We start from the raw sequence: 12,111 nt of genomic DNA, 5'->3' as shown, positions 1-12,111 counted from the left end.
GTAAATGTGTCTAAAAACATCTGAATCGCTTCTCACTGCCCCTGCCTTTTTTTCCTTTTTTTTTTCTATGTCTTCACTCTGAATTTCCTCATCCACGAATCTTTCATCCTCGCTCAAATTAATGAGGAAATCGTCGCTTTCTCGTTCCGAATCGCTTTCGCTGCTGGTGGCCATGATTGTAAACATTGTTCAGATGTGAGGACCTCCACAACCCGTGACGTCACGCGCACATCGTCTGCTACTTCCGGTACAGGCAAGGCTTTTTTTATCACCACCGAAAGTTGCGAACTTTATCGTGGATGTTCTCTACTAAATCCTTTCAGCAAAAATATGGCAATGTCGCGAAATGATCAAGTATGACACATAGAATGGACCTGCTATCCCCGTTTAAATAAGAACATCTCATTTCAGTAGGCCTTTAAGGTTAAACGTTTTATTTTCTTTATTTTCGTAAAAAAAGGCCATTATCGGACATCTCTATTGATATCGTATTATCAGACCAGCCCTAGTGCAAAATTACGAAAACCATGTGTTTTTGTTGCTCTTAAGGATTGTGAACGGTGTCATGTCTGTTCATGTTTTTGTTTAGTTATGTTCTGTTTTGCTTAAGACTCCATTGTTTCTAGTTTTTGCACTTCCTTATTTGTCTTATTACCATGCCAACTCATTAGTTTTCACCTTGTCCTCATGTCACGCCCCTGTTTTCACTAATCACCACAGTATTATTTAAGCCTGTCTGTTTCTGTTGTTCATTCTGGCAACATCACCTCCTTCTCACGTCTACCACCTGCTACGCACCTTGCTATGATCCATGTCTCGTTCACGTTTCCATGTCAAGTAAGTTTTTGTTATAGTCCATAGTTAATTGCCTTTATGCTAGTCTTTTGTTTCCTTAGTCAGTTTTTGTACCGCCATTGTGCGCGCCTTTTGTTTGTTCCTGTTTTTAGTTAGTGTTCAAATAAAGAAATGTCTTTACCGTCACGCCCTTTCCACTCCATTCCCTTTGCATATCGGGAAAACAATCCAAGTCCAAGTTTGACAGAATGTTGCCAGAATGAACAACAGAAACAGACAGGCTTAAATAATACTGTGGTGATTAGTGAAAACAGGTGTGAGACATGAGGACAGGGGCGTGAAATGAGGACAAGGTGAAAACAAATGAGTTGGCATGGTAATAAGACACACAAGGAAGTGCAAAAACTAGAAACAATAGAGTCTTAAGCAAAACAGAACATAACTAAACAAAAACATGAACAGACATGACAAACGGCAGGCAAAAAAAATTATATATAAAAATGCAGCTCCCCTTTAAGATGGGTCGAGGATTCGAACACCGTACCTTTTTGACAGTGTGATTGTACCGAATTTCAACAGCCTTTGTTAAGTTTTAAGTTTTGAGTTTCCTTCATTTTGTCAGCCATCTTTCGCTGCAGTCAGACTCTGTCTCGACCCTGATGTTGTACACCAGGGGTCACCAACCTTTTTGAAACCAAGAGCTACTTCTTGGGTACTGATTAATGCAAAGGGCTACCAGTTTGATACACACTTAAATAAATTGCCAGAAATAGCCAATTTGCTCAATTTACCTTTAATAAATAAATAAATATATATATATATATATATATATATATATATATATATATATATATATATATATATCCATCCATCCATTTTCTACCGCTTATTCCCTTTTGGGGTCGCGGGGGGCGCTGGCGCCTATCTCAGCTATATATATATATATATATATATATATATATATATATATATATATATATATATATATATATATATATATATATAAAATGGTATTTCTGTCGTACATTTTTTTTCCTTTTACGGAAGGTTTTTTTGTAGAGAATAAATGATGAAAAAAACACTTAATTGAACGGCTTAAAAGAGGAGAAAACATGAAAAAAATAAAAATAACATTTTGAAACATTGTTTATCTTCAATTTCGACTCTTTAAAATTCAAAATTACACTGAAAAAAAAGAAGAAAAAAAACTAGCTCATTCGAATCTTTTTGAAAAAATTTTAAAAAAAATTTCTGGAACATTATTAGTAATTTTTCCTGATTAATTTTAGAATTTTGACGACATGTTTTAAATAACTTAAAATCCAATCTGCACTTTGTTAGAATATATAACAAATTGGACCAAGCTATATTTCTAACAAAGACAAATCATTATTTTTTCTTCTAGATTTTCCAGTACAAACATTTTAAAAGAAATTCAAAAGTCTTTGAAATAAGATTTAAATTTGATTCCAAAGATTTTCTAGATTTGCCGGAATAATGTTTTTGAATTTTAATCATAAGTTTGAAGAAATATTTTACAAATATTCTTTGTTGAAAAAACAGAAGCTAAAATGTATTTATTATTCTTTACAATAAAAAAATTAATTTACTTGAACATTGATTAAAATTGTCAGCAAAGAAGAGGAAGGAATTTAAAAGGTAAAAAGGTATATGTGTTTAAAAATCCTAAAATCATTTTTAAGGTTGTATTTTTTCTCTAAAATTGTCTTTCTGAAAGTTATAAGAAGCAAAGTAAAAAAAATAAATGAATTTATTTGAACAAGTGAACCCCAAGTCTTTAAAATATTTTCTTGGATTTTCAATTTCTATTTGAGTTCTGTCTCTTTTAGAATTAAAAATGTCAAGCAAAGCGAGACCAGCTTGCTAGTAAATAAAAAAAAAAAAAAAAAAATAGAGGCAGCTCACTGGGCAAGACACTTTACCCACCTGCTCCCAGTGGCACCCACACTGGTTTGAATGTAACTTAGCTATTGGGTTTCACTATGTAAAGCGCTTTGAGTCACTTGAGAAAAAGCGCTATATAAATATAATTCACTTCACTTCACTCACTGGTAAGTGCTGCTATTTGAGCTATTTTGAGAACAGGTCAGCGGGCGACTCATTGGTGACCCCTGCTGTACACATTAGCTCATACGCTAACGACTCCCTGGCTAGTTCGCCGCTTCAATTCGTTCCGTCCTTTTAAACACTCGCCCACTTTCTTGGAGAAAAAAAATGTTCCAAATTTCCCCGGCGACGAGCAGGTCTACTGGGACTCAGCGCTGCCTGGAGAAGAGGTTCCTCAGGGCGTTGTTGTAGTTCTTGTTGAAGGCGGTGTAGATGAGCGGGTTGAAGAAGGAGTTGGAGTAGCCCAGCCACAGGAAGATGCTCTTCAAGATGGGCGGGATGTCGCAGGAGCAGAGCGGGACGATGAGCTCGGTGATGAAGAAGGGGATCCAGCAGAGCACGAAGACGCCGATGAGGATGCCCACCATCAGCGCCGCCTTCTTCTCCTTCTGCTCGCGCCACGTGTCGCCGTCCGTCTGGAAGGTGACGGTGGCGTGGCGCACGGTGAAGACCATCTGAGGCCGCTGGGCGTCCTCCTTCACCTGCGGGGGGGGGGGTTCACAGTTAGCGCCACGGGAGAAGCGTCGCGATCAGGGGTCTCGAACTCAATTTACCTGGGGCATGAAAAAATTCCTTAAAATAAAAAAGTTGCATACTCCTCGGCATGTCTAGTTGTACAAAACCTCTTCCCATATGAGTTGGGAAATTGTGTTAGATGTAAATATAAACGGAATACAATTATTTGCAAATCATTTTCAACCCATATTCAGTTGAATGCACTACAAAGACAAGATATTTGATGTTCAAACTCATAAACTTTATTTTTTTTTTTTGCAAATAATCATTAACTGAGAATTTCATAGCTGCAACACGTGCCAAAGTAGTTGGGAAAGGGCATGTTCACCACTGCGTTACATCACCTTTTCTTTTAACAACACTCAACGGAGGAAACTAATTGTTGAAGCTTTGAAAGTGGAATTCTTTCCCATTCTTGTTTTATGTAGAACAGGGGTCGGGAACTTTTTTGGCTGAGAGAGCCATGAAAGCCAAATATTTCAAAATGTATTTCCGTGAGAGCCATATCATATATTTTTAACACTGAATACAACTAAATGCGTGCATTTTCAAGTAAGACCAACATTTTTGAGTATAATAAGTCTCTTATTGTTTTTAATAACATTGTTATTCTGAAGCTAACCAATAATAAACCAAATGTCATGTCTGTTGATCATGTTTTTTTTTTTGGCCATTTGCTGTTTGTCTTTTGGACTCTTTAAGTTCCTGTTTTTTTCCACTCCCTGGTCTGGTTTCCTTGGTTACTCATTTTGTCCACCTGTCTCTAGTGGACAAAATGCCCGCTCCCCTGCTTCCCGAGCACTAATCAGAGGCAGTATTTAAGCTTGTCTTTGCCAGTCAGTCGCCCTGGCGTCAATGTGATATTTTCTTGCTCTGTGCTGACTTGTTTCATGCCTTAGTTTCATGCCATAGTTTCGTGCTTCATGCCATGCCAAGTAAGTTTTGTTTGATTTATGTCCATAGTCTGTTTATGCGTTAGCTTTCTTCCTTAGCCCAAGTTATGCCTCCGCTGTGAGCAATTTTTGTTTGTATCTTTATTTTGTGTAAATTAAGTCATGTTTCTACCTAAATGCCATGTCCCGAGTAAGTCCGTCTGCCTTCCTGGGAGAACGACCCCGCAGCAAGCTGCGACCCCCCCCATCATGACATAAAATACTTCTTACCATTAATGCGACTTCTTGAACAGGTGCGGTAGGAAATGGATGGATGGATTTAAATGCATGAGAATGTTTTATATTTTGCACCTTATTTTTAGCACTGTGAATTCCAGCGGAATTATTCATAATTATCGTTTTAAGCAATGTAAGCTCAGACATTGCTTAACGATCATAGAACCATTTCAAACGGGTTATGTTTGGTAAGAAATGTATATTAAAATCCCTGTTTTACCCGACTTAAAAACAGATGAGTCAGCAGTGTTGATGAGATGTCAGTTAGCATCATTGCAGGGAGCCAGCTGGATTTTTTCGCTCTTTTGCTCTAATTACAAAAAATTGAGTTTTCAAATCCAAATGTTTTCATAATGAAAAGGAAAAAAAATCCTAATACTGTGCAGTAATGTTTATTTTTGGCAGGTTATTGTTTTCACCTGCCTCTGGTGTTCGGGACGCTCACCTGTGTCTAATCACAGGCACTATTTAAGCCTGCTTTTGGCCAGTAAGTCGGCCTGGCGTCATTGTCCGATTCACGCAAGTTTCGTTACCTTGCCAAGTAAGTCTTGCTCGTTTCATGCCACAGTTCCCTGAGTGTTCCATGCCACCGTTTATGCTAAGTATTTAGCTTCTAGTGCGATCGGCACCTTGTTCATTCGTCTTGTTTTCCGTTTTTGTTCAAGATTAAATCATGTTTTTACCTGGACGCTTTGTCCGGAGTGGTCCGTCTGCATTCCTGGGAGGACGACCCCGCATAAAGACGCGACCCAAACGTGACAACTTATCATATCATTTGGCATGAAAACGATAATAGAACCATTTCAAACGGGTTATGTTTGGTAAGAAATGTATATTAAAATCCCTTTTTTACCCGACTTAAAAACAGATGAGTCAGCAGTGTTAATGAGATGTCAGTTAGCATCATTGCAGGATTTTCTCGCTCTTTTGCTCTAATTACAAAAAATGGAGTTTTCAAATCCAAATTTTTTCATAATGAAAAGGAAAAAAAATCCTAATACTGTGCAGTAATATTTATTTTTGGCAGGTTATTGTTTTCACCTGCCTCTGGTGTTCGGGACGCTCACCTGTGTCTAATCACAGGCACTATTTAAGCCTGCTTTTTGCCAGTAAGTCGGCCTGGCGTCACTGTCCGATTCACCCAAGTTTCGTTACCTTGCCAAGTAAGTCTTGCTCGTTTCATGCCACAGTTCCCTGAGTGTTCCATGCCACAGTCTATGCTAAGTATTTAGCTTCAAGTGCGATCGGCACCTTGTTCGTTCGTCTTGTTTTCCGTTTTTGTTCAAGATTAAATCATGTTTTTACCTGGACGCTTTGTCCGGAGTGGTCCGTCTGCATTCCTGGGAGAACAACCCCGCATAAAGACGCGACCCAAACGTGACAACTTATCATATCATTTGGCATGAAAACGATAATAGAACCATTTCAAACGGGTCAAGAAATGTATATTAAAATCCCTTTTTTACCCAACTTAAAAACAGATGAGTCAGCAGTGTTAATGAGATGTCAGTTAGCATCATTGCAGGATTTTCTCACTCTTTTGCTCTAATTACAAAAAATTGAGTTTTCAAATCCAAATTTTTTCACAATGAAAATAAAAAAAAATCCTAATACCGTGCAGTAATATTTATTTATATTTACAATCACTTATTCCTTGGTGCATGACATATATTCTCTATAAATCTCATGCATTGCGTCCTCCCCTGGCCTTGGTCAACACAGCTTGAGTCACAAGTCCAAGAGGTTTCAGGTGCAATAAGACCGGAGGCAGAAGTTCAATAAAGCCCTTAATTGCCGCTTGAGCGATTATCTGTTCTTTGGAAGTTAAAAGTGCTAACAGTCGGGTCTAATTCATTCTCGCAATGGGTCTTTCTTGGCAGACGGATGCCAAGTGATGAACTCAAGCAAAACTAATAACTGTCTTTCAGGTCTAAAGGTGCATTATTGCCAGATAGAGAGGACTTAAAAAGCCCTTATTGTGCAGTTTTCCGAGAATCGAGTCGTTTTTTTGAAACCTTTTACTGACTGAATCAATGCCAGAGATGCAATTTTGCACAAAACAAGATTTGTCAACAAAAATAATGAATTTGAGATTTTAAGAAAAAATTTGCAGCGAATAAATTATTTTGGTTGCAAATCTTTTTTTGGGGGGGGGGTTGGGTTGCTGTCAGGTTCAAACACTGATGACATCTCTTAAACAAGACCAGAAGCAAAGAATTAAACAGAGACAGAATTCAATTTGGGCTCAATATGAGGAGAGATGCCTGGACACTGTACCCTTGTAGAGTATCTCAGCACGCTGTGCCAAAAATTGTACGCCTCCTTTTATTTGGACTTTCCCTGACCACATGGCAACAGCTGCTTTCAAAGGGACGGGGGTCATAAACAGCTAAAAAGAAAAGGTCGGTTCAAAAACGAGGTCATAAAAGAGTTACAAAAAGAGGTCGCAAAAGAGGTTCGTAAAAGAGTTAAAAAGAAGTCAAAAAATGTTTAAATGTAATTTTGACACACATAAACATTTTTTACCGCATTTTCTTTACACACAACAGCACCGAAAATTGGTACCGTTAAGTACCGGTATCGACTCCCAGGTACCGATAATACCGTATCAGTTCAACTATTTGTCAGAGTTGTTTTGTTTTGCTGTTTTGTTTATTAGTTGCAACCAAAATGTGAAGTGAAGTGAATTATATTTATATAGCGCTTTTTCTCGAGTGACTCAAAGCGCTTTGCATATTGAAACCCAATATCTGAGTTGCATTTTAAACCAGTGTGGGTGGCACATGGAGCAGGTGGGTAAAGTGTCTTGCCCAAGGACACAACGGCAGTGACAAGGAATGGCGGAAGCGGGAATCGAACCTGGAACCCTGGCAGGGGGCACTCTACCCACCGAGCTACGCCCCTCCCCCCCCAGCAAAAATATTTGTAAACATAAACTAACTTTTTAAATGTGTTTTCCAATGGCATTCTTCTCATGCTCGGTTGGTAGAGCGACCGTGCCAGCAACTCGTGGATTCCAGGTTCGATTCCCTAGCGGCAGGTGCGTAGATGACACAGCTGAGAGTGTTTGTCTGATCACCTCTCGCTCTGTTGAAGGCTGGATGGAGGTTAGATGGTGGAGAGCGAATCCGAGCGAGACACAACACTGGAGAAAAACCATTCGTGTGCTCACTTGAGAAATAAACAGCTGCTGAAAAGCACCCAAAAGACTTGGCACATTTATTGAAAAATACAACTCTTTTGTAAACCTGGAGGAGCCTGGGATGTCGATGATTGGTGGTCCAATGAACCCGGAGGAGCAAGACCTCCACAGTAGATATTGGGTTTAACTATGTAAAAGCGCTTTGAGTCACTAGAGAAAAGCGCTATATACAAACCCTGTTTCCATAAGAGTTGGGAAATTGTGTTAGATGTGAATATAAACAGAATACAATGATTTGCAAATCATTTTCAACCCATATTCAGTTGAATATGCTACAAAGACAACATATTTGATGTTCAAACTGATAAACTTTTTTTTTGCAAATAATCATTAACTTTAGAATTTGATGCCAGCAACACATGACACAGAAGTTGGGAAAGGTGGCAATAAATACTGATAAATTGGAGGAATGCTCATCAAACACTTATTTGGAACATCCCACATGTGTGCCGGCTAATTGGGAACAGGTGGGTGCCATGATTGGGTATAAAAACAGCTTCCCAAAAAATGCTGAGTCTTTCACAAGAAAGGATGGGGCGAGGTACACCCCTTTGTCCACAACTGCGTGAGCAAATAGTCAAACAGTTTAAGAACAACGTTTCTCAAAGTGCAATTGCAAGAAATTTAGGGATTTCAACATCTACGGTCCATAATACCATCAAAAGGTTCAGAGAATCTGGAGAAATCACTCCACGTAAGCAGCATGGCCGGAAACCAACATTGAATGACCGTGACCTTCGATCCCTCAGACGGCACTGTATCAAAAACAGACATCAATCTCTAAAGGATATCACCACATGGGCTCAGGAACACTTCAGAAAACCACTGTCACTAAATACAGTTTGTCGCTACATCTGTAAGTGCAAGTTAAAGCTCTACTATGCAAAGCGAAAGCCATTTATCAACAACATCCAGAAACGCCGCCGGCTTCTCTGGGCCCGAGATCATCTAAGATAGACTAATGCAAAGTGGAAAAGTGTTCTGTGTTCTGACGAGTCCACATTTCAAATTGTTTTTGGAAATATTCGACATTGTGTCACCCGGACCAAAGGGGAAGCGAACCATCCAGACTGTTATCGGCGCAAAGTTGAAAAGCCAGCATCTGTGATGGTATTGGGGTGCATTAGTGCCCAAGGCATGGGTAACTTACACATCTGTGAAGGCACCATTAATGCTGAAAGGTACATACAGGTTCCGGAACAACTAAGCGCCGTCTTTTTCATGGACGCCCCTGCTTATTTCAGCAAGACAATGCCAAGCCACATTCAGCACGTGTTACAACAGCGCGGCTTCGTAAAAATAGAGTGCAAGTACTTTCCTGGCCTGCCTGCAGTCCAGACATGTCTCCCATGGAAAATGTGTGGCGCATTATGAAGGACTGTTGAAGGACTGAAGCTCAACATAAAACAAGAATGGGAAAGAATTCCACTTTCAAAGCTTCAACAATTAGTTTCCTCAGTTCCCAAACGTTTATTGACTGGTTTTAAAAGAAAAGGTGATGTAACACAGTGGTGAACATGCCCTTTCCCAACTACTTTGGCATGTGTTGCAGCCATGAAATTCTAAGTTAATGATTTTGAACCTTAAATATCTTGTCTTTGTAGAGCAGGGGTGCCCACACTTTTTCTGCAGGCGAGCTACTTTTCAATTGACCAACTCGAGGGGATCTACCTCATTTATATATATCATTTATATTTATTTATTTATGAAAGAGACATTTTTGTAAACAAGTTAAATGTGTTTAATGATAATACAAGCATGTATAACACATATAGATGTCTTTCTTTCACGAAAACAAGAATATAAGTTGCTGTATTACCTGATTCTGATGACTTGCATTGATTGGAATCAGACAGTAATGATGATAACGCCCACATTTTCAAATGGAGGAGAAAAAAAGTTGTCCTTTCTGTACAATACCACATGAAAGTGGTTGTTTTTTGGCATCTAATTCATCCAGCTTCCATACACTTTACAAGAAAAACATTGGCGGCAAATTCCGTAGTTTGCTTGAGTGACATTCACGGCACCCGAGGGTCTTGTGAGATGACGCTGGCTGCTGCCAGTTCATTATTATGAAAAAATGACAGAGAGGGAGGCGAGAAACACTTTTTATTTCAACAGACTTTCGCGCCGTCCCTTCCGTCAAAACTCTAAAGGCCGACTGCACATATCCTATCTTCACAATAAAAGCCCTGCTTCATGCTGCCTGCGCTGACAAAATAAGAGTCTCGGATGTGCACGCCAGCTTTCTGAGGGATCACTTGTGCACGCCAGTTTTCCGAGACTCTGTATTTAGTTAGCGCAGGCAGCATGAAGCAGGGCTTTTATTGTGAAGATAGGAAATGTGCAGTCGGCCTTTAGAGTTTTGACGGAAGGTACGGCGCGAGAGTCTGTTGAAATAAAAAGTGTTTCCCGCCTTCCTCTCGGTCATATTTTCATAATAATGATCTTGCAGCAGCCAGCGTCATCTCACAAGACCCTCCGGTACCGTGAATGTCATTTAAGTGACGTCTTGGTGAAGATTGATGATCACTAATTTTTAGGTCTATTTTTTTTAAAAGCCTGGCTGGAGATCGACTGACACACCCCCCGCGGTCGACTGGTAGCTCGCGATCGACGTAATGGGCACCCCTGTTGTAGTGCATTCAATTGAATTTGGGTTGAAAGGGATTTGCAAGTCATTGTATTCTGTTTATATTTACATCTAACACAATTTCCCAACTCACATTTTTTGTGTTTATACTTTTCGTATTTTGTTGCCTGACGAGCGCCAAACAGACGAGCATGCAAGGTGCACAAAGGCCCTGGAAGATGCTGATATTTATATCCTCCTGCCTACGCTCCTTCACAACAGGGAGGAGAGGAGCAGGATATTTTGTCCTGGCGCTGATGAACGGCGAAATAGCTTCATCAGTGGAAATATGAATAATTGCATAGCAACAGAGATCCGGGGGGGTCAGTCGCCTCCGCCGTAAATCATCCGGCGCGAGATGTGCAGACAAAGCAGGAATGACGGAAGCGTGAAATATTGATACCTCTGCCATGGGGGTGATGGTGTTGCTCTTGCGGGAGCCGATCCGGAACTTGGCCGCCTTGTATATTTTCCAGTAGACGAAGAGCACCACGCAGAGGGGCAGGTAGAAGGCCCCGAAGGTGGAGAAGACGGTGTAGGACGGCTCCTGGCTCACCTGGCACTTCATGCCCTCGGAGTAGGTCTCGCCCCAGCCGAAGAGCGGCGAAAGGGAGATGATGGACGACAGCAGCCAGGTGAGGGCGATCATCACGTTGGAGATCTTCTTCCGGGTCTTCAGCGTGTACTCCAGGTGCCTGGTGATGGACCAGTAGCGGTCCAGCGCGATGGCCGTCACGTTCCAGATGCTGGCCGTGCAGCAGAGCACGTCGAAGGAGATCCACACCTGGCAGAGCACGCGGCCCAGCTTCCACAGGCGCCCGTTGAGCTCGTGGACCAGGCTGAGCGGCATCACCAGGGCCGCCACCATCACGTCGGAGATGGCCATGGAGGCCACCAGGTTGTGGGGCACGCGGTGGAAGGTGCGCACCCGCAGGATGGTCACCAGCACCAGCAGGTTCCAGACGAAGGTGGCCACCACCAGCATGGCCAGCAGGGTCAGCGTCAGCACGCTGAAGAGGGACAACGGCTGGAAGACCACGCCCTCGCCGCTGGCGTTGACGCTGGCGTTGGGGAAGGTCATGGCGGCCGGCAGCCGGGGGGATTCCGGGGCGGAGGCGGTGGAGTCATTCTGCATCTGGGAGGGTCAGAGAAAATCAGGAAAAATGTAAATGGGGATGCCACTTGACTCCTGTTAACCTACTCAGTGGCCTCGTGGGTAGGTTGTGAGTTCAAACCCCGGCCGAGTCATACCAAAGACTATAAAAATGGGACCCATTACCTCCCTGCTTGGCACTCAGTATCAAGGGTTTGAATAGGGGGTTAAATCACCAAAAATTATTCCAGGGCGTGGCCACCGCTGCTGCTCACTGCTCCCCTCACCTCCCAGGGTGTGGACAAGGGGATGGGTCATTGGTACTTTAACTTTAACTTAACTTGACTCTGGGAGTCATCTCGGCACAGAAATAGAAACGTTCACTAATATCCAAATACCACACGTTTTTGTTGATTTACTCATTTTACTAACATGTGCAATTGAAAAGTGGTTCAGGCCGCCTAATCACTGCTACTTTAACTTAACTTAACTTAACTTTAACTTAACTTGACTCTGGGACTCATCTCGGCACAGAAATAGAAACGTTCACTAATATCCAAATACCACACGTTTT

General features: G+C 41.4%; 1 protein-coding gene across 1 annotated transcript; it reads right to left on the bottom strand.

Annotated features, from left to right (window-relative positions):
• Positions 1-2,410: 2,410 nt before the first annotated feature.
• On the bottom strand, positions 2,411-11,525 carry LOC133569873 (5-hydroxytryptamine receptor 5A-like). The gene is made up of 2 exons (XM_061922474.1): positions 10,848-11,525; positions 2,411-3,404 (listed from the first exon to the last, which is right to left on the bottom strand). The coding sequence occupies exons 1-2, from the start codon at positions 11,523-11,525 to the stop codon at positions 3,072-3,074; spliced, it is 1,011 nt and encodes a 336-aa protein (XP_061778458.1). The 3' UTR covers positions 2,411-3,071.
• Positions 11,526-12,111: the final 586 nt, after the last annotated feature.

The sequence above is a fragment of the Nerophis ophidion genome, linkage group LG15, assembly GCF_033978795.1.
Source record: "Nerophis ophidion isolate RoL-2023_Sa linkage group LG15, RoL_Noph_v1.0, whole genome shotgun sequence".
NCBI lineage: Eukaryota > Metazoa > Chordata > Actinopteri > Syngnathiformes > Syngnathidae > Nerophis > Nerophis ophidion.
The sequence above is the reverse complement of the archived record's forward strand: the minus strand, read 5'-3'. Positions and strand labels throughout refer to the sequence as shown.